Here is a 22873-nt window from a genome sequence, read left to right on the forward strand (position 1 = left end):
GCTGGGCGATGGGCTCCGCATGGTGGTGAATGCTTCCCTCTGCGAGGGAGTCTTCCCAGACCCACTGAAAGAGGCAGTCATTAAACCGCTTCTTAAAAAAACATCTTTAGACCCAACCAATATGGCCAACTATCGCCCTGTCTCAAATTACCATTCTTGGGCAAGGTGACTGAGCGAGTAGTTGCTGAACAACTCCAAGCACGCCTGGAGGATGCGGACCATTTAGATCCCTTCCAATCAGGGATTGGGACTGAAACTGCCTTGGTTGCGCTGGTCGATGATCTCAGGCGGGCTAGGCACAAAGGTGAGAGCTGTTTCCTAGTTCTGTGGATCTCTCAGCGGCCTTTGACACCACTGATCATAACATCCTTCTGGACCGTCTAGAGCAGGCACATCCAACAGGTAGATCGTGATCTACCGGTAGATCACTGGACGTCTGTGGTAGATCACTAGTAGATCACTGGATCCCCAAAGAAGCTCAACAACTTTGGCTCCCCTAAAAAAAGCTCAACTATTTTGCTCTGCAGCCCCCAAAACAGGGCTTTCCTTCTCCCTAAAAAAAGCTCAACAACAACGTTGTTCTGAATGCCTAAAAATGGGGCTTTCCTCCTCCCCCAAAAAGCTCAACAACTTTGACCTGAACCCACCAAAAGGGGGTAGATCACTGCCAGCTTTTAACTCTGTAAGTAGATCACAGTCTCTTGGGAGTTGGCCACCCCTGGTCTAGAGGGGCTAGGAGCTGGGGGCACTGTTACACAGTGGTTCTGCTCCATTCTCTGGGGCCATGTCCAGAAAGTGTTGGTGGGGGATGAGTGTTCAGACCCCTGGGCTCTCACTTCTGCGGTGCCTCCCTCAGGGTTCTGTCCTCTCCTCCATGCTTTTTAATATCTATATGAAGCCGCTGGGAGAGATCATCAGGGGGTTTGGGCTGGTGGTTCATCAGTATGCGGATGATACCCAGCTCTACCTCTCTTTCAAATCAGAACATGTGAAGGCAGTGAAGGTCCTATGTGAGTGCCTGGAGGTGGTTGAAGGATGGATGGCGGCTAACAGATTGAGGTTGAATCCTGACAAGACAGAAGTACTGTTTCTGGGGGACAGGGGGTGGGCGAGTGTGGGGGACTCCCTGGTCCTGAAGGACCAGGTGTGCAGCCTGGGATTCATTTTGGACTCACAGCTGTCCATGGAGGTGCAGGTTAATTCTGTGTCCAGGGCGGCTGTCTACCAGCTCCATCTGGTACGCAGGCTGAGACCCTACCTTGCCAGAGTGGTGCATGCTCTGGCTATCTCCCGCTTGGACTACTGCAATGCGCTCTACGTTGGGCTACCTGCAATTAATCCAGAATGCGGCAGCTAGACTGCTGACTGGGAGTGGCCGCCGGGACCACATAACACCGGTCCTGAGAGATCTACATTGGCTCCCAGTACATTTCCGAGCACAATTCAAAGTGTTGGTGCTGACCTTTAAAGCCCTAAACGGCCTCGGTCCTGTATACCTGAAGAAGCGCCTCCACCCCCATCGTTCAGCCCGGACCCTGAGATCCAGCACTGAGGGCCTTCTGGCGGTTCCCTCACTGCAAGAAGCAAAGCTACAGGGAACCAGGCAGAGGGCCTTCTCAGTAGTGGCGCCCGCCCTGTGGAACGCCCTCCCATCTCATGTCAAAGAGATAAACAACTACCTTACATTCAGAAGACATCTGAAGGCAGCCCTGTTCAGGGAAGTTTTTAATCTGTGACATTTTAATGTATCCTAATATCTGTTGGAAGCTGCCAAGAGTGGCTGGGGAAACGCAGCCAGATGGGCGAGGTACAAATAAATTATTATTATTATTATTATTATTATTATTATTATTATTATTATTACTGCTCACCCAGGCATTTGATGTCTAAAATATGTTGTTCCTGACCAACCTCGACACTATTTAGTTGTAAGAATGTTCGGTGGTTCTAAAATATTTTTAAATTTTCACATTGTTTTATACTGTCTTGCTGTTTGCCACCCTGGGTTCCTTTGGGAGGAAACGAAGGATAAAAATCGGGTCACTAACCATCATCATATTACGGAAGTGTGTGGCATGTGTTCTAAAAATAAGAATTCATTTCACCACGACAATCCAGATCTGATTTGGAAATGTGATAAGTTAATCAACCAATTAATAAATAATATCCACAACCAACTTAAGATTTCTTTAATCAGATGACAGGCCTAATTATAGTGAATTAAAATAATAAAGATAAGAGCATAGTCTAATGTTTTGTCTATTTCTGAAAGATCTGAACTTATACATACCACGCAAACATGCACACAACTAAGCTAAGCTATTTGCAGTTACCCTGTTTCTCCTAAAATAAGACATAGCCATAAAATAAGCCATAGCAGGATTTCTATGCATTTGCGAAATATAAGCCGTTCCCCCAAAATAAGCCATACCCCGAAAATAAGCCATAGTGACGTGGTACCTCCCATTAAAACAGCCTGGAGAGGCGTGGCTATGCAGCGTACCGATGTGACGCAGTTAAAATAAGACATCCCCTGAAAATAAGCCATACTGTGTTTTGTTGAGCGAAAAAAAATATAAGACGGTGTCTTATTTTAGGAGAAACACGGTATTTGCAGCAAGAAAACAAAGGAGGTGGCCCTAGTGATCAAATCTGAAGGTCACCAACTTCCTGCCCTGCAGATGTTTTGGACTGCTCCAACTCCTTATTCCTGCCCTGGACCACCGTTAGGGAAAAGGGATGTATCTGAATGTTTAGGTATATTTGAATGCAACTCTTCGTAGTACAAATGAGTGTTATGTTCAGCAAGGAATTTATCATCAACTCAAAATACTCACACCAGGTGTTAAAAATAAGTTGAGGTGTTTATGAAGCAGAACTTGATTCTGAGGGTTTCCACGACAGAAGTTCTGAAGAAACAGGTGAGCTAAGTTCATAACTTCATTCATCTTTTCATCAGTCTTTGTGTCAATTCATTTTTTCAAATGTAAAAGGAACAAACCAATAAATGGACCTGTTAAACACTTAACTGGAAATATATAACCATTATCACTTATCCCCTTTTCTAGCTTCAAGTGGCAACAGACTTATTTGTACGTATGAAGTTTCTGTTTCTTCCTGTGTTCATCAGTGTTGTTGTTGTTGTTCAGTCGTTCAGTCGTGTCCGACTCTTCGTGACCCCATGGACCAGAGCACGCCAGGCACGCCTATCCTCCATTGCCTCCCGCAGTTTGGCCAAACTCATGTTAGTAGCTTCGAGAACACTGTCCAACCATCTCATCCTCTGCCATCCCCTTCTCCTTGTGCCCTCCATCTTTCCCAACATCAGGGTCTTTTCTAGGGAGTCTTCTCTTCTCATGAGGTGGCCAAAGTACTGGAGCCTCAACTTCAGGATCTGTCCTTCTAGTGAGCACTCAGGGCTGATTTCTTTGAGAATGGATAGGTTTGATCTTCTTGCAGTCCATGGGACTCTCAAGAGTCCCCTCCTCATCAGTGTTACCTTATTCCATTTACCTGGTTTGTTTATGTATCTTTATTTATAATATCCCACTTATCTTTGAATTAAAATAAAGGCATCTTAGAAATTAGTATTTCAAAGAAAATATTTCTTAGAAATTAGACAATACTAGAAATATTAGACAATATATGACAGAAACTTTTAAAAAGCTTAAAAAACTATAAAAAGAAATCTAAAAAGCAAACACTGGAAGGACAGATCCTGAAGCTGAGGCTCCAATACATTGGCCACCTCATGAGAAGAGAAGACTCTCTGGAAAAGACCCTGATATTGGGAAAGATTGAGGGCACAAGTAGAAGGGGACGACAGAGGACGAGATGGTTGGACAGTGTTCTCGAAGCTACCAACATGAGTCTGACCAAACTGCAGGAGGCAGTGGAAGACAGGAGTGCCTGGCGTGCTCTGCTCCATGTGGTCATGAAGAGTCAGATACGACAAAATGACTAAACAACAAATGTACTTTTTAGGGACGTGGGTGGCACTGTGGGTTAAACCACAGAGCCTAGGGCTTGCCGATCAGAAGGTTGGTGGTTCAAATCCCCGTGATGGGGTGAGCTCCTGTTGCTCAGTCCCTGCTCCTGCCAACCTAGCAGTTCGAAAGCACAAAGTGCAAGTAGATAAATAGGTACCACTCCAATGGGAAGGTAAATGGCTTTTCCGTGCACTGCTCTGGTTCACCAGAAGCGGCTTAGTCATGCTGGCCACATGACCTGGAAGCTGTATGGCGGTGACCTCGGCCAGTAAAGCGAGATGAACACCGCAACCCCAGAGTCGTCCATGACTGGACCTAATGGTTGGGGTCCCTTTTTCCTTTACCCTTTATGTACTTTTTTAACCCAAGAAAATCTTGAATAAAAACTTTAAAAAAGAGAGAGTAAGCCCTAATTAGAATGCAATAAAGATAAGGGAAAGGTCAATTAAGTTTCTTCTGTTCCTGAAAGACACATTTCCAAACCACTAAGCAGCCAGGGAAATCTTTATTTTGCTCCTGCAAGTGTAGTCAGACAGTTGCCTTAAAATGTCTCAGTTCTAGTTTAAATACCCACAGCTGTATCCAGACTCAGATAGCTCATCTTAGGTCCCAATGAAAACAGTGGGGAGTGCTAGTCATGACTTAGGCAGCTGTGGGAAGGTCTCAGCAACAGCTTCGTGGGGGCAAGACCTACCAGAGATGAGTTGCTGTGTTCATTAGGTCTGACACTCCACCAAGTCTGTGCAGACTGTCTTTTTGTTAATAACGGGTTAACTTCAACTTGCTTGGTGTGTTTTACTGCTGGCTCGCCCCTGTCTCCTGCTGTACAAAGGGGACTGTCACATTCATTGCTCCACCCCCAACTACCTCTGGCCCTGCCCTCCATTGGCATGTGGTCCCCGAAGATTGCCTGTTGTGGCCCTTGGCTTAAAAAAGGCTCTTCAACTTGGCATCAATGTTAATTACCTTCTCATAGGGTATCTGCAGAAGATCCAACACCACACTGTGAGCACCCATATTTTTAAGCAAACGCTGCTGCTGATGGCGACATTTTTTATTCTGAATGCACAGTTTGCTTAATCGGATCAGAATCTGGTGATAAAAGATAATATTACTGTGCATAAATACAAAGCCAGGGGAAATATGAGTTGTTACCATAGTGAATATACCTAATTGATACTTTGAAGCATTTTATCAGCATACCTCCATAAGAATATTGTAGTTGTTGCTCTTGTTACTGTCAATCTGAGGTTTCTTATTCCCATCCTGGACTGGACTTAAAATATTTGACTCCTATAATTAAAAAGATAGGGAGGGAGGGAATAATTTAACTCCAAAATCTTGAAGTGCAGTACCAACATGCATGGAAACCATGTAAATCTTTCATTAACAAAGAAGGTATGTTAACTGTATGAAAATTGATATTGATATTGATAATATACACACTATAGAATGTCTCTTCAATTTTTGTTATTTCTTGTTAGTATTTGGATTAGTTTTAGAATTTGTGTTATTATTTGCAGAGTGCCCATAGCAACTATACATTGCATATAACTCAAAATAATGATACATGCCCTGCCCTCAGGTTTACATAAGACACTAGAGACCCAATGAAAGACAGGTGGAGGGAAAAGGTCAGAATAAAGAAATCAGTCTGGGGATGTCAGAGCGCTCAGTGAAGAGGTGAATTTCTAACATGCATTTAATCCAGCTTCTCCTTTTTGCAAGGAAAGAGGAGGTGCAGCTTTTCAGCAGCCTTTGATCTTTATATTGTCTGAAATCTGGCATTTCTCCCTGCAATCCCATACAGTTACAGTAGCCATTATCCAGTATTTAGCACTAAGTATCTCTCCCTCTGTAGGGATGCGGGTGGCACTGTGGCACAGAGCCTAGGGCTTGCTGATCAGAAGGTCGAGGGTTTGAATCCCCACGACGGGGTGACCTCCCGTTGCTCAGTCCCAGCTCCTGCCCACCTAGCAGTTCGAAAGCACGTCAAAGTACAATTAGATAAATAGGTACCACTTCGGCGGGAAGGTAAACGGCGTTTCCGTGCACTGCTCTGGTTCGCTTTGTCATGCTGGCCACATGACCCGGAAGCTGTACAACAGCTCCCTCAGCCAGTAAAGTGAGATGAGCGCCGCAACCCCAGAGTCGGACACGACTGGTCCTAATGGTCAGGGGTCCCTTTACCTTTATCTCTCCCTCTAATAGGAAAGTCAGGTGATAAGTGTCAATAATATTGGAACCTAACATGCATGCGAGAAGGAACCCAAGGAAGGAAGGAAGGAAGGAAGGAAGGAAGGAAGGAAGGAAGGAAGGCTAAGAAAATAAAACTGTGGTGGCAAAAACCCCTAAAACAGCATCATTCTAGTTAGTTGGAGCAGAAATACAGAAAAACAAGACAGTGGTGCACATGGAACCCAAAGGGTATTCCAGAGATGTAGTTATAGAAAGATAATCACAACATCAACAGAGTTTGTACCATTCAACTGCATATCTTATAGCCTTGTGTCATGTGATAGACACTCCCTCGTCATATCCTTCTAGGGAAGGGACCAGAAACTATTTGCATTCTGCTGGGAATATCTACATTCATAGCAACTAAAAAGCAGTAGCTTATTCTCTTTGTAAAAGAAACATACTGCCCCCAAACTTGGCATGCTAGCTCTCTTGCAGAGAGATTGAGATGTTCCTTCTCCAACAGCTGCTGTGGATCTATTCAAGATCCCTGCTTCAGCCCAGAACAGGAGCATGCTCTGTTTCACAAAGGTCAGCACTGTAGAGGTTACTCACCTCAAGGGTTGCCATGAAAATCCGGTCACAAAAGTATGAGTCCATCCACAAAAGTTGTTGAGCTTATTTAATCTACGCTCCAAACATTTCCTCAGATTTCCTCAGATATTTTAGCAACTGCCACTCATATGCTGCTTAAGGGGGCTGAATACTGGCTGTGTCTGGGAAGTTCTAGACATATGACAACCCAAGTCACCTCTTCCTTCTAGTTTTAAAGGGTTGGGTCTGCCCTGGGTAGCTTAGGGCACAATAGGTGTTAGATGCCAGTCGTGTTTTTGTGTCTGGCACAGGTCCAATTGTCACCACGTGGAGATCTCTGGATGCCAGGTTGGCAACCGACATCTCCATCTTGCCCCTCTAGAAGAGCTTGTTTATTTTTTATTGCATTTATCTTCCACCCTTTTCTCCAACAAGTACATGGTTGTGTGGAGAGTATCAGACCAGAGCCTAAACAGTTAAGAGCTCTGCTATGACACACTGGTCACTGGGTGGGCAGTTCACATACGGGCTTTTGTCTTTGTCTGTGAACATGTTTGATCTTTTGGTTTCATTTTCCCACGGAGCAGAAATGGAGTTGAATTCTCCGGGAGTAGATATATTGCTTTGAAAATAAACACTGCTAGATAAGAGGAGGAACGTTTCTGTGAATTATTGCTGTGCTGCCTTGGCAGTTACACACAAGCTGACACTGTGCTCGGACTCTGCTAATTACCAAGAGCTGCCAAGAACAGAGAGCAGAGCTGGCAGCTGAAGGAAGCCTGCCGGACCCTGGTAAACTTTACATATTGTGGAATATCCCATTTCACAATAAAACAGTTGACACCCCCCCCCCTCAGTTAATCCCTACAAAGATCCTGTGAGGTAGGTTAAGAGGTTGCGGCTCACCTCAAGGTCACTTTATGACTGAGTGAGTCATTTTGGACTCGCAGCTGTCCATGGAGGTGCAGCTCAATCCGGTACGCAGGCTGAGACCCTCCCTGCCCACAGACTGTCTTGCCAGAGTGGTCCATGCTCTGGTTATCTCCCACTTGGACTACTGCAATGTGCTCTACGTGAGGCTACCTTTGAAGGTGACCTGGAAACTGCAATTAATCCAGAATGTGGCAGCTAGACTGGTGACTGGGAGTGGCCGCCGGGACCACTGAAAGATCTGCATTGGCTCCCAGTACGTTTCTGAGCACAATTCAAAGTGTCGGTGCTGACCTTTAAAGCCCTAAGCAGCCTCAGCCCAGTATCCCTGAAGGAGCATCTCCACCCCCATCGTTCAGCCCAAACACTGAAGTCCTCCTCCAAGGACCTCCTCCTCTTCTGCTGGTTCCCTCCCTGTGAGAAGTGAGGTTACAGGTAACCAGGCAGAGGACCTTCTTGGTAGTGGTGCCCGCCATGTGGAACGCCCTCCCATCAGATGTCAAAGAAATAAACAACAGGGATGCAAAGAATTGAGCAGAAAAATAAATGTAGTTTCTTTCTTTCTTTCTTTCTTTCTTTCTTTCTTTCTTTCTTTCTTTCTTTCTTTCTTTCTTTCTTGTTCTACAGGTCCTTGATATGCCCAGATTGCAACCACATGACTTTTGAAATAGAAAAAATTGTCATGCGACATTGGCACATTCTTAAGGACATTCTGGGGTGTGATATGATTCCCCGTTTTGCCAAACGTCGCACTAGATCATTGAGGGACATGTTGGTACACATGGATTTAAAACTGACACTTACACAACAGACTCTATCTAATCCTCCATGTGTGTGTTTTTTTAGATGTGGCCACTGTACCTCATGCAAATATGCACTGCAAGTAAAGGAGTTTTCTAACAAAGAAGGTTTTTAATTTGTTTTATAGTCGTTTACTACATGTGCTACTCCATGAGTAATCTATGTGATTAAGTGTCCTTGTGGGTTACTATATGTAAGCCACATCATTAGACCCATCCAAGTAAGAATATCAGAACACCGTTCCAGAATCAGAAACAGCGTTGTTGACACGCCTTTAGTGCAACATTTTATACAAGCGTCACATTCAGACGAGGATTTAACATTCTTTGTGATCTGGGCATATCACAAAGTCGTTTGCATTCCTCAGGTTTAAATACAGAAATAGATTATACCGTAGTTGTTTTCTATGAGTTATTATTAATATCTTGATATACCACTGATAACCTTAAAAAAAATGTTGAACATGGTGGTTTCAAGGGGGTCACTTTAGGAGAAAAAAACTGTGCTGTAGATTGCTGCCACCTGTAATTAGAATTAACATTGTGTCTCTCTATAAAAGCAATCATAGTACTACTGGTTGTTTAATTAGCGGTATCTGCCATGTCACTCATTCCATGTCTCTGATACACAAAATATGGTGTGTAGATCCATTGTTCAACCTGTGTGTTATATGTTTTATTTTCTAATTTGTAAAAAAAAAAAAAAAAAAACCTACATTATTATGTTTATCTGCATGATTTAGAGTATGCTCAGCTGACGAAGCCTGGCAGGGCAAAACAAGGTATTATTCCAGGAATCCTTGTCACATTTAAGTTCTTTCGCATACAACAACTATATTTTGCAAAGGCACATGTTAAGTGTTAGGAGCGTCCTACTCTCGTGTAGGACCCTGGCAGAGACACATGCCCCTGCTGGCATGTTCTCTCCCTCCTGATCAATCGTTGGGGAGCTTCAAAAGCTTTCTTCTGCCCGAACATCACAGCAACTGATGCACACTTAGGGATCCCCAGAGTATTCACAGTTTGCGTAACAAAACTCAGTAGCACAGCATTTTTGCTAATCTACCGTATTTTCCAGCATATAAGACGACCCCCAACTTTTCCAGTTAAAATATAGAGTTTGAGATATACTTGACCACAGATTCTCCACCTGGCGTATAAGACAACCCCCGACTTTTGAGAAGATTTTCCTGGATTAAAAAGTAGTCTTATGTGCCAGAATATACAGTACTTAACATATACTGTAATACATTCGGAGCATTCTGACTTAGTTCCTGCCTCTTTCTCATCAGACATCAAAGAGAGAAAGAACAAAGGACAATAGTCCCACTGCATGGAACACAGTAATACAAACATCCTGTCTTCGTTACTTCCCACACTGTGGAATGAAAACATACACCGTCATGTGATAGACAACAATCCCATGACTGCAGACACAGGGAATGAATCTCCAATGAATCCTTCGTCTGATACCTGCATACAACAACCATACTTTGCAGAGGCAGATGTGGAACATTACAAAGGAAAGTTCATCTTTTGCAAGTACTGCTTCTTAAAGTTGTTACGTTTGACATTTGTATTCGCTAAGACATCCGTGGAACAAAAAAAGCTTTTATTTGGACTTTATGTTTAAAAAAACTGATTCATTTGTACATGCGTGGAACACAAAAAGCTTCTATTTGGACATTACGTGTATAAGAACTGATCTATTTGTATTTCCTCTTCTAAATGTTGATCCTTACTTGCTTCTACTCAACTAGATATCGTGAAAAGAGTTATGCTTAGATGATGTATAAATAATTTATATAGTTAAACACAGCCAGTTACGTTGTGGGTATATTTGTTAGTTGAATTTACGTAACTATCGGTTTGATAGTGTTGTGTAAGCTGGCAAGTAACCTGGCTGCTGACTTCTGCAGCAGCTGAAGCTTCTGCGCCATCTTCAGAAGCAGCCCCACATAGAACACATGGCGTAATCCAACCTAGAGGTTATCAGAGCATAGACAACAGAAGTTATTCTATCCCTGTGGTGGTGCAGGTAGGCTACCAGCCTGAAGAAGCTTCTTACCAGTGAAGTCTACAGAATGCAAAGATAAAACAAAACTCTGGTGAAATGTGTTTTAGAAACATTTTAACTGTTGCCCAGTTTTACTGTGTAAACCAGCTTGAGAACCTCTTATTGAATGGTGGCATATAAATATTCTAAATAAATAAAAGTGAAACAATGTGCAAGGATCAAGACAAAAACACCCACCTCAATGGGCTCATCGCTTCCTTTTGCCTGACTTTCACCAAGCTCTCCACTTTCATAACTGCTGCTCTTTTCAACCCAAAGTTCAGATTTTTCTACAGTAAGCCTTAGCTGGTCAAGATCAGCTTTAATTTGCTTGTAGTTATCCACATCTTGGTTAGATACCAGCAACTGAACCTGTAAATCCCAAAATTTCACAAAGGTTTCACTATATTATTATTATTATTATTATTATTATTATTATTATTATTATTTTAAAAAGATGTCATCAGAGTTGTATTTTGTATTATAGTTCCAATCAACTCCTTGATTTGACTTTTTATACTGTAAGGCCCATTGATTTTTTTACCCTTCAACAGATCACATTAGCAACTCAAAGAATAATTTTTATACGTAAAAGCAAGAGAAATCATATGATTCACACATCATTTATTTCTGCATCAACTGATTACTCAACGCTTGACAACTTGCAGCTACCGTATTTTTCGCTCCATAAGACGCACTTTTTTCCTCCTGAAAAGTAAGGGGAAATGTCTGTGCGTCTTATGAAGCGGATGCGTGGTCCCTGGAGCTGAATTGCCCAGAAGGGAAAGGCAGATAGTGCTCTTTTTTTTTTTTTTACAAAGAGAGAAGGGGGTGTTGAAAGGAAGCCACTGAACAGCTGTTCAGCAAGTGATCTGGAGAGAGATAAGGCTCGCTTTCCAGCCCTGCCCCCTTGCCCAGGCCTCCATTGTTGAATGTAGAGGGAGGCTGTTTGTTTCCCCAGCGACATGTGACTGGCTGATTAGATTATCTGTCTGGAAACTGTAGAAATGGCTGTAGGAATAGAAGCTGCAGAACTGTGAGTTGGACCCCATAAAAACGGGACTTTTCCTCTTTGCAAAAAAAGCTGCACCACTTTCAGCTCATCCTCAAAAAAGCAGGGCTTTTCCCTTTGCAAAAAAGCTGCACTACTTTCAGCTCATCCTCAAAATAGCAGGGCTTTTCCCTTTGCAAAAAAAGCTGCACCACTTTCAGCTCATCCTCAAAAAAGCAGGGCTTTTCCCTTTGCAAAAAAAGCTGCACCACTTTCAGCTCATCCTCAAAAAAGCAGGGCTTTCCCCCTTTCCTCTAAAAACTAGGTGCGTCTTATGGAGCGAAAAATATGGTAAGTGTTTGGACTGATTCAATGGAGAATCACTCTTTTGGGGAAGATATGAAAGTTCCTTCTCATCTCATTTGATGTACGATATGCATGCAAATTGCCACTTAATGCTGTAGTTGCCTGGTGATTAACATGTATAAACAAACCAGTTCAAAAATAAAGATAATGAATTTGGACTTTACATCATTGAAACACCAAGGTAATATATCATTTTAACTGATGAAAGAAAGAAAATGTGGCATGCACTGAAATTATGAACTCCAAATCTGAACAGTGATAAGAAGGACAAACTTGAAACTGAATTGGGAAGTTAATATGAAAACATTTGAAAAGAGACATTTTAGGCATCTAGTAAGAAATGAACAAAATGTAAGTTATTTAAGAGGAGAAACACATTAATGTGTGTGAAATCTTTGGATGTGCCTCTGCAATATTAATCAAATTAGAAAAAATGGTAACCTCCTCTTATTTTTTGTTTTTAATATGTGGGAAATTGCCATTTTCTCCTAATTCAACTAATTTTGCAGGAAGACATCCAGATCCCTTTTTGAACATCAGGAATTATTTCCTTCACAATGCAATAATATGGTTTCCCCCCCCTAAAATGACTTACAATTTGTTCATTTTCTGACAAGATGTCTAGAACATGTTTCTTTAAAAGGTTTTCATTATGATTTCTCAATTTATCAACATCTGTAAAATTGGTTACAAGGCTGCATGCTTGCAAAGATTATTAATGAAGACGTTGAATGAAACTGAATTTGTCAGCTTTCCTTACTGTCAGGAAACCCCATATCACCCCAGCAGGTTGCATTCCCAGGTCTGTTGCGGTACAGGGAACCACCTCCCCCTTTCCGCAGTTCGTCATCCTCCTCCTCTGGAGGAGGAGACCACTCCTCTAGTGGGGAGGGGGAGATTGAAGCAGGGAGTCGGGGCAGGGGCTGTGTCAGGATCACAGAGCCTCAGCACCAAGCAGGAAGCGGGGAACAGGGACCTTTTCCCGCGCTCCGAGCTTGCAGGGAGGAAGGACGTGGAAGGGGGAGGCAGGGGTTCAGAATCCTGCGCCTCCTGTGCTGGACCAAGAACCAGAAACGGTCATTCCCAGACTCTGCTGAGGGATGAGATGGATGTTTTAATTTTAGCTCCACTGTAAATATTTGCACAATAAAGAACTTAGTTGTCAGAAGTTCGGCTTCTGGCTGATTACTCATGAGCAACCACTGACGATCTGACACTTACATTAACTCTATAAACACTGTGACAAAGCTCGTATAAAGCAGTACAAAAAGATAATACCTCGCATTAGCAAATATTCCTCTACTGCAGAGGTCTCTTGCTATTTAAGGTTATTATGTTTTTCTATATAAACATGCAAACGGACAGAAATCTCAACTAGCTACACCTTTGCAGGTTGGTGCCCATTTCTTCCCAACAATGTAGATTCAGAATTCTGTTACATAATTTATGTATAAAACAAAATAAAAAATAAAAATAAAAATTCCTTCCAGTAGCACCTTAGAGACCAACTAAGTTTGTTCTTGGTATGAGCTTTCGTGTGCATGCACACTTCTTCAGATACACTGAAACAGAAGTCACCAGACCCTTATATACAGTGAGAGAGTGGGGAGGGGTATTACTCAGAAGGATGGTGGGAATTGGGGATTGGCTGATGGGTGTGGAAAACCTGTTGACGGCTGTTAACAACTACAATTGGTCTTACAGGAAAAAGCAAGGGGTGAGATGGCTAAAAATAGCTTTGTCATGTATAATGAGATAAGAATCCAATGTCTTTGTTCAGACCAGGTCTCTCCATGGTTTTAAGTTTGGTAATGAGTTGCAATTCAGCAACTTCTCTTTCCAGTCTATTTCTGAAATTCCTTTGTAGTAAGACAGCTACTTTGAGATCTTGTATAGACTGTCTTGTATATAATTCATAAATTAGATTCTAAGAAAAATTCTGCACCAGGGTAAGTTAAATTCTATGACACTGGGAAAGGACTGTAACATAGTGGTAGAACATCTGACATGCATGCGGAATATCCCACATTCAACCTTTACACGTTCAACCCAGAGACTCAGAATAGGCAATATCAAGCCAGCTGAGCCAATGGGCTGACTCAGTGAAAGCAGCCTCCTGTGTTCCTATCACATGAGATGCCATGTGTCTTCAACTGGCTTAAATTATGCAGATAAACAAAACTTATATTGTTGCTCTTATTTTGCAGAATCTAGTCTGCAGTTTTTTGCTATGAAAAACCAATTCTCTTTTTTGCTAAATTCGGATGGAGAAAGAACCTATACAAGGTAGTGAAGCCTCTTACTACTGTTTGAAATTGTTGTCTGAAATTTCCTCAAACTTTGTCCCACATTTTAAAGAACAATCTTTGCAAATAGAAAGGCAAGAAAATTGCTTTAAAAAAAACAATCTGAGGGTTTTTTTAAGGTAGGTGAACACTGCAGGTCATTCATTATTTTTCTGATGCTTTTCTGCACTTACATAGCATCCTGGCACACACAGCCCTAGGTATCTCTTACTCCTGAATAATCATTTCCCATCTTTTGCTGGAGGAAGTTCATTAATTTCCCAATTAGGTCCTTTTCCTGTCACAAAACATGCCAACCACTCAGCTGTCACTTAACAGAGAACTGCAACTAATCAGCATAGCACCATTTTAATGGAAGGTAGAAGGTCATTATGCAGCAACTGTCAAACACTAAAAAAAGAATCTTCTTTCCTATGTGTTTTCTTGGAAGAGGGGGAAACTTTGCATGTGTATGCCTCTAGTACAGCCCAGTTAAAACACTGCAATAAGTGGGTCAGGGAGGGTTCTCTCTCCTGAAAAGCAGCATCAGACAAGTCTTCCATCAACACTGACACAGGCACTACATAAATGTTTGGGCTACATTCTATAGGAGTGAGACTTATTGACATACATCGCTAGCAACTGAAAAATATGTAAAGAAATAGCTTTAATTGGTGGCTCTACCTGTTTAAAGGCTTGCAAAACTTCTGCTCGTTGGCTGAAGTGTTTAAACAACAGCTGCAGGGCTCCAGAAAGCAAAGGAGGGTAGTCATGCATAATAAGGTGAATGAGGACTCGCAGGAATGTCCTGCCACCTTCATCATCCAGCTGCACTGCATTTTTTTCTTTTCTGCACAAAAAATAAAAACACAAAAAACCAAATGAAAACATTCGGCCTTGTTCGCTCCTTTCTCTCAACATAGAGAGTTGACATAAATTGTTGTTGGCATCTGTCTGTCCTGAGAGAAAATGGAGTGTGCCTCTGGGGGTGAAGTCAAACTGCTGCGTTAGTTAGCAGCACCGAAGTGACCTCTCTTGGGCAGCGTGTATGAAGGTCCTGGGCTACCCAGATGATAAGAGCTGCTCTTGGCCTTGCTGATGGGGTCCAAAGGCAAACAGAGCAAGATGCTTGGCACCTGCTTGGCGGTAGGAGCTCCCAGAAGGAGGCGAACAAGGCACCATTCAACTGTCTTGGGGACTTCACTCCGGATTTGTGTAGGGCTATGCCACAAGGATGCTGTCAGAATGCTGTCAGCAGCTCCCAGCTGGTTGCCAGGAAAGTATAAAAACAAGGAAAATTTTCTTACCATGCTTTTTTATTTCAATATTACAGAGAGAGGCTATAGAACCCAACCTCTTGGATAATGGTGTTGTGAGTTAATCTCCACCACCACCCCATCTCTCCCACTTTCTCATTTGTCACTTCTACAGGTGCTGCTACATGCCCTCTGTCTTTGAGCTCTTTGCTCTCCTACTTTTAAGGCTTGCTGGGTTCTGGGAATAGGGGGTCTGGAATGCTTTCTAAAGACCATGTCAGTCAGCTGCCGTTCCGGTCCTGCCTCTTCCTCTCCCATTATTTCCCAACTTTTCCCCTCATCTGCCTCTGAGCTGTGACCTCCCTCAAACCACAGTTATACATCTAAACTGTCTTCCTCTCCCTCCTCCCTGGAGGGGTCAGGATGGGGAGACAGTCTCCATCATTCCTCCTCTGCCCAGTCCCTGACAGCAGCAGAGGATTAGGATCAGTTTCCCTTCTTATACCTTCCCAAGCTGACAATTCCCATCCACCCCTCTGCACTACAGCATGTGCAGAAACTGCCTTCTTGACCATTGGACTCACTGTTGGTCTCGTCCGCTCAATCCACCAAAGCCTGTCTTTGCATGCAGGGGAAGTCCCTAACTCACCAAGGGTTTGAGACCCATCGGCTACCCAAAGAACTGTGTAACTGAATCTATGAGCCTGGTACACCAGCCTCCCAAGGCCACATAGCAAGTCATTTTGGGACTGAAGGGGAATTTCCAAAGCAGGATCAGGAAGAGCCCATGTATTCATAAGCTTAATGTCATGAATACACTAGCTCCAAACAAAGGTTTGCAGACAGCTGCAGAAAGTAGCCAGGAACAGAGAGGCTTGGATTTTACTCAGGCAGAGGAGAGCCAACAGCTGCAGGCTTTGCCTCCCTCCTGACCTTGAATGGCAGGCTGAGAAGGCAGTAGCTGAGAGCAGGCTGGAACACAGCCAAAGCTCTCAGGAAGCACAAACAGGCGCAAAAAGCGAGACAGACAGCCTTTCATCACAGGAAGGGGATGCAGATGACCCAAGGAGCCCAAGACGTAGACGAATAGGATGGCTGCTAGAGAGGAAACAAAACAAGAGACTTAAGGGTCACAGGTTCAATATCTTCTGTTGATGCCAGAAGAACTCTTCAGAAGGGTCAACTTAAATAATGATGCCAGATGCTTGGCTAGAGCAGTCCGGAACTAATTGCTTGTTTTTGCAATAAATCCTCCTTTTTAATTACGTACGTTTACTGTGTTATCAAGCCAGGAACCTGGACTCCTAACAGACTGACCCTTCTCAACAGTTCTTTGCATTAGTCGGCAGAGGAAAAAGCTGATAATGGAAAGACAACAACTCCCAGCTGCCGTGGTGGAGGGGGGGGGCAGAAGGAGCGCCAGAACCTGCCTGCGGATCCTTTTCAGGTACTGTGGCAACATAATCTGGAATTGAAGGCACAGATCAATAGGCTTGGAAGGAGAGATATGGGGAGCAGGACAGACTGCTGACAGAGGCATATGGGAGACAGACGTCCAAGAGCCTAGTGCCGCCCCGCCCCCTGTGATTTTCGGGAAAGCCCTCAGAGTACGTGGCCTTCAACACAGCCTTCCTTTATTTCAAGGGGCAGAATTTCAAGACGATAGAGAAAAGGTGGCATTCCTCATTAGCCTCTTAGAGGGAAGGGTTCGACATTGTGACCCCCCTCATGTTAAGCAATGATGTGGTGCTTGCCAACTTGGATGCCTTCATGAAAATGATGGACAGCATATTTTAGATCCGATGCAGGAGGAGGCACTTGCCCAGAAGCTCATGAGCCTCAAGCAGGGAAACAGTCATGGAGTATTGGTCAGATTTTCATATGTACGTCCAGCAACTGGGATGGGAGGGGAAATCGCTGGTTGCGTTATACAATGTGGGGCTAAATGAGCAGATTTTGGATGAACTTGCTCAGATGCCCCCCACAGCCTACACTGCAAGCAGTCGGGCAAGCTTCATTACAGCTGGGCCTGAGACTGCAGGAGCGCACCAGGGTACGCCGAGGACAGGCAAGGGCCGTAACCCCCAGAACCTATGTGCCAGTGGAGAACATGAGCTGCCGGCCCCAAGAGGAACAGGAGGGGGAGGAGCCTATACAACTGGGTGCCCCCAGGGGGGGCACTTTCCTGGAATTTCACCAACAGAGAGGGAGAAACGTCGGAAGGAGCAGCTGTGTTTTATGTGCGGCTCAACAACACACAAGGTGCGACAGTGTGCAGCCAGGAAGCTCCAGGGATCCCTGGAGTGAATCCAAAGCCTGAGCGCAAGGAGGCGTTTCCTGGCGGAAGCCCAGGGCTGGGAGGAAAGGCAGTAGAAAGGCCTCCACCAGGACCAGTGATTCCGGGAATTACAATGCGGGCCACACTACAGCTCCCGGGAGGGACAGCGAACGAGTGAGCACGCTCATAGATTCGGGAGTATCTAAAGACTTTATGGACTTGGACATGGTGGAGAGACTGAGGTTTGCCACACAGAAGTTTGAACCCCCTCTGGAAGTAAGAACCAATGATGGATGGCCCTTGTTGTCTGGACACGTCACAGAGGCAACGATGCCTGGCCACTGAGAGACAATACCATTCCACATCACAAGGTTATCCACTTACCATGTCATGCTGGGAATGACATGGCTATCCCAGCACAATCCAGTGATTGCTTGGGGGCAGAGATCATTGACATTCACATCGGTGTATTGCCACCTACACTGTCTAGGGGTGAGGGTGCCCGACTCGGCAGAGGCTAGAGGGGCAGCAGCTTTCGGACCTCTCACGGTAGAGGAAGGACAATTACCCCCACAGTATAAGGCCTACCAAGATGTGTTTTGTGAGAAGGAAGCCAACAGACTGCCTCCCCATAGACCATACGACTTCAAAATTGACTTGCTGCCGGGGGCTCAGCTGTACTCCATGTCAGATGTGGAGCTAGCCACGTTAAAGGAATTTCTGGGCAAGAATTTGGTACATGGATTCATCCACCCATCTGTGGCCCCAGGGAGTGCTCCTGTGTTCTTCGAGAAGAAGAAGAAGAAGAAGAAGAAGAAGAAGAAGAAGAAGAAGAAGAAGAAGAAGAGAAAAGTTTGGATTTGATATCCCGCTTTATCACTACCCGAAGGAGTCTCAAAGCGGCTAACATTCTCCTTTCCCTTCCTCCCCCCACAACAAACACTCTGTGAGGTGAGTGGGGCTGAGAGACTTCAAAGAAGCGTGACTAGCCCAAGGTCACCCAACAGCTGCAGGTGGAGGAGCGGAGACGCAAACCCGGTTCACCAGATTACAAGTCTACCACTCTTAACCACTACACCACACTGGCTGCATGTGGAGGAGTGGAGACACGAATCCAGTTCACCAGATTACAAGTCTACCACTCTTAACCACTACACCACACGACACCTCGGCGTTGAGGCTCTGCAATGATTACAGACTCCTAAAGAAGGTGATGGTGCCCAATCGCTATCCCCTGCCACGCACTGGGGATCTGCTGGAGAGGTTGAGATCAGTAAGGATCTTCACAAAGCTCGACTTGAGGGCGGCTTACAACCTGATACGGGTGAAAGTGGGAGATGAGTGGAAGACCACCTTTTGTACAAGATACGGCAGTTTCGAGTACCTAGTGATGCCGTTTGGATTACAATCCGGAACTGCGACATTCCAGGCATTCATCAATCATGTGTTGGGGGGTCTGGTGGACTCTACAGTGTTGTGTTATCTAGGTGATCTCTTGATTTACTCAGACACCCCAGAAGACCACATAAAACACACAAAAGAAGTGCTGCAGCAGCTCAAGAGAAAATTGGTTGTATGCCAAGTTAGAGAAGTGTCAGTTCAATGTGACTGAGGTGGAGTTCTTGGGCTACTGCATCACCCCTGAGGGAGTACACATGGATCCCGCCAAGGTGCAGGCAGTGATGACGTGGCAGGAACCCAGAACCAAGAAAGACTTGCAATGATTCCTGGGTTTTGCAAACTACTACCGTAAGTTTATACCCAGATACTCTAGACTAATGGGTCCCATCACAGATTGTTTAAGGGGTAAGAGACCGTTCCGATGGACAGAAGAGGCCCAGAAGAGTACTTAGCGCATCCCGACAAAACAAGAGACGTCAGGGTCACTGGTTCAATATCTACTGTCGATGCCAGAAGAACTTTTCAGAAAGGTCAACTTAAGTAATAGTGCCAGATGCTTGGCTAGAGCAGTCCAGAGCTAATTACTTGTTTTTGCAACAAATCCCCCTTTTTAATTACATACATATACTGTGTTATCAAGCCTAGACTCCTAACACTTAAAGTGGTTCTGAATGATATGCTACTGGGTGGAAGGAGACAGAAGGAACGAGAGCACAAAGGGTTTAAGTAGGCTCATGCTAGGGTTGCCATTTTCAAAAAGTGAAAATCTGGACACAAAAGTTGTTTTCTGGAGCAGGGAGCTTTTTTAAAGCAAAATCTCGAGGGGGGGAATGACATTTTTGAGTTATTTTAAGGAAATGTGCCAAAAAAACAACACTTCTAACAGCAGCCCTAGCTCACAATAAAGCTAACTGTACTTACCACAAGTGGGTAGCAACCTAGGAGCTGTGACCAAGGTTTGTTCTTGGGTTTACAGCTCATGGTTTGCCTGGTGCAAGACAAACCATGAGTCACAGCTCAGCCAAACCATAGCTTAGCACATGGCAGCATGGCAGCAGGAGAACTAGATGAAGAGCAATATGGCCACAATCTCCTTTCCAGGACATGTCTGGCTTAGCATTATGTACAAACTAGTTCAGCATAACAAGAGCGCGCGCGCACACACGCACAAACACGTATATGCCACACAACAAAACTAGTTATAAACAATACAAAATAGTAAGACCAATGTTGTAGCATGGGGTTAGTGATTTCAGTAAGTGATTTCAGCTCTCTGACATAGCAGGCAGGAGACAGCTTCTTCATGTAACACTCTTTATTCAGGCAAACAAGACTGGAGACTGAGGAGAGGGAAGCTACATTTATAGGGACAGAAGACTGGCTAGAAAGGATACATTTTGTTGGGAACAATCTTAGCAATCACAAAGCTGCCTTTTGGTGAGAACCAGTAAGACTGAGGATCCAAATATAGCAGCTTAAATGAACCAATAGTAGCTGTTCCATCTGGAACAGAAAGGCAGTTACTTTACCCTAATGTGAATACAGACAATAGTAATACAGATATAAAAACCATTGAATCAATACACAACACCCCCCCCCCCGGTGAGCGCAACAGACGTAATCCCTCAGATACTGTGGGGTCCTGCGACTTCTACTCCAACTCCTAACAACAGGTGTTGCAGGTACTGGATTGGGTATCACCTGCAGTGGAGGGACTACTGTAGCAGTTTCATCAGGAATGGATGGAGTCTTAGACAGCTCAGGGTTCCCTACCTGTTTCTCGTCATCGTGAGGACTATTGGACCCTGGTTCATTTGCCGACGTCTCTGGTGCCTGCATCTCTGGGCCATTTCCACTCTGGTCTCACAGTTGTGCGTCATTAGCAGGGGACGAATTATTCTCAGTCCGTAAATTCTCCGCATCTGACTCCTCCCTGCTGGTCACCCGGCGCCTCAGCTGATCTATATGTCTCCTCCAAACCTGCCCATCTTCCAAGGTCACATAATAGGACACAGGTCCACTAGCCCGGGTGATCACACCGGTCACCCACCGTGGACCTCGTGAATAGTTTCTCACCCAGACCAGATCTTCAGGGGCGAGATACCTTGTTGTGTCACTCTCAGCCTGGGGGGTTGCTCTTGAGTTACGGTTTGGCATTTTATCTGGGTGGACATAATCCAGCACCGTCGTTACCAGCCTTCTACCTAGGAGCAGCTTGGCTGGCGACTTGCTTGTCACAGTACACAGCGTCGCATGCAGCAAAAACAACATTCGTGCGATGCAAGCCAACCAGTTACCCTCCATTAAGCGCGCAATGGATCCTTTGGCTGTCCTTACCATGCGCTCAGCCTGCCCATTGGAGGGTGGGTGAAAGGGAGCTGATGTGACCCCTCATATGAAGTTATCAGCCAAGAATGCTCTGAATTCTTGGGATACAAAAGCTGCTCCATTATCTGATACGATGGTCTCGGGCAACCCGTGGGTCGCGAACAGCTGTCTCAACACCTTAATTACTGCAGCTGATGACATTCTGGGGACCATAGCTACTTCTAACCATTTGGAATATGCATCAACGATAACCAAAAAGACCTTCCCTTGGAATGGCCCAGCAAAATCTAAGTGCAGCCGGCTCCAGGGAGTCTGGGACTGCTCCCACCAGTGGACCGGTGCTCTGGCCACTTCTGGGCACACCTCTTGGCATGCACCCATTGTTCAACATCATGGTCCATTCCAGGCCACCACACATAACATCGGGCTAGCAACTGCATCCTGACCATTCCCAGGTGTCCCATGTGAAGCGTATCAAGAACCCTGTTTCTCAGTGGTGCTGGGATGATCACCCTGTCTCCCCAAAGGAGACAACCCTTATGCAGGAACAACTCGTGCTGCCTTGTTACATAAGGCCTGAATTTTTCTTCATGCGGACCACCTGGCCACCCCTTCCCCACCCAAGTGAGCACACGGGAGAGAATGGTATCTTTCCTCGTTCTCTCAGCTATTTCCGTAGCAGTTACAGGGGCCCCCAGAAGTGTTTCTAGCATCATAATGCATTCCGCTGGGGCAGGATCCGCATCGCTCACACCAGGAAGGGGCAATTGACTCAGTGCATCAGCGTGGCACAACCTTTTCCCCAGCTCATGGGTCAGGGTGTACTGGAGCCCATTCAGGAATATAGACCAGTGCACCATTCTGGGGGACAGAATTTGCGGCGTTTGTTTGCTTGGGTTGAACAACCCTAACAGTGGCTTGTGGTCTGTTTCAATAGAGAAATGGCAACCGTATACATAGTCATGGAACTTTTTGATTCCTGCCACAATTGCCAATGCCTCTTTGTCAACTTGGTTATAGTTGCGCTCCATGGGCGACAACGTACGGGAATATAAATAGATGGGCTTTTCCGACCCATCCGGTTCCCTATGGCTCAGCACAGCCCCCAGCCCGTATTGAGAGGCATCACATGACAGGACCAGCGGCTTTGACTCATCATAATGAGCAAGGACGCTCCTGCTAGTCAGCATTCCTCGCAAGGAGTCAAAAGCCTTCTGCTGCACCTGAGCCCAACGCCACACATTCTTTTTCTGCAATAATCTATGCAACGGTTCAGCTACTGAAGCTTTCTGGGGTAAGAACGAGTGATAAAAATTAATAAGTTCCAGGAATAACTGTAACTCCGTCTTGTTCTGCGGGCTTGGTACCTCGATGAAGGCCTTAATTTTAGCATTCGTGGGGTGGGTGCCTGCTGCGTCAAT

At 44.8% G+C, this 22873-nt stretch overlaps 1 protein-coding gene across 1 annotated transcript in view; it reads right to left on the minus strand.

Annotated features, from left to right (window-relative positions):
* Window positions 1-22873, minus strand: part of ITPR2 (inositol 1,4,5-trisphosphate receptor type 2) — a 347129-nt gene that overhangs the window by 197256 nt on the left and 127000 nt on the right. The window contains exons 25-29 of the mRNA XM_033163298.1: window positions 14874-15039; window positions 10746-10919; window positions 5193-5282; window positions 4956-5081; window positions 2838-2960 (exon numbers count right to left, since the gene is read on the minus strand). Coding sequence (XP_033019189.1) covers window positions 2838-2960; window positions 4956-5081; window positions 5193-5282; window positions 10746-10919; window positions 14874-15039 — 679 coding nt within the window. The remainder of the gene's footprint in view (window positions 1-2837; window positions 2961-4955; window positions 5082-5192; window positions 5283-10745; window positions 10920-14873; window positions 15040-22873) is intronic.

Source organism: Lacerta agilis, chromosome 10 (genome assembly GCF_009819535.1).
Source record: "Lacerta agilis isolate rLacAgi1 chromosome 10, rLacAgi1.pri, whole genome shotgun sequence".
Lineage (NCBI taxonomy): Eukaryota > Metazoa > Chordata > Lepidosauria > Squamata > Lacertidae > Lacerta > Lacerta agilis.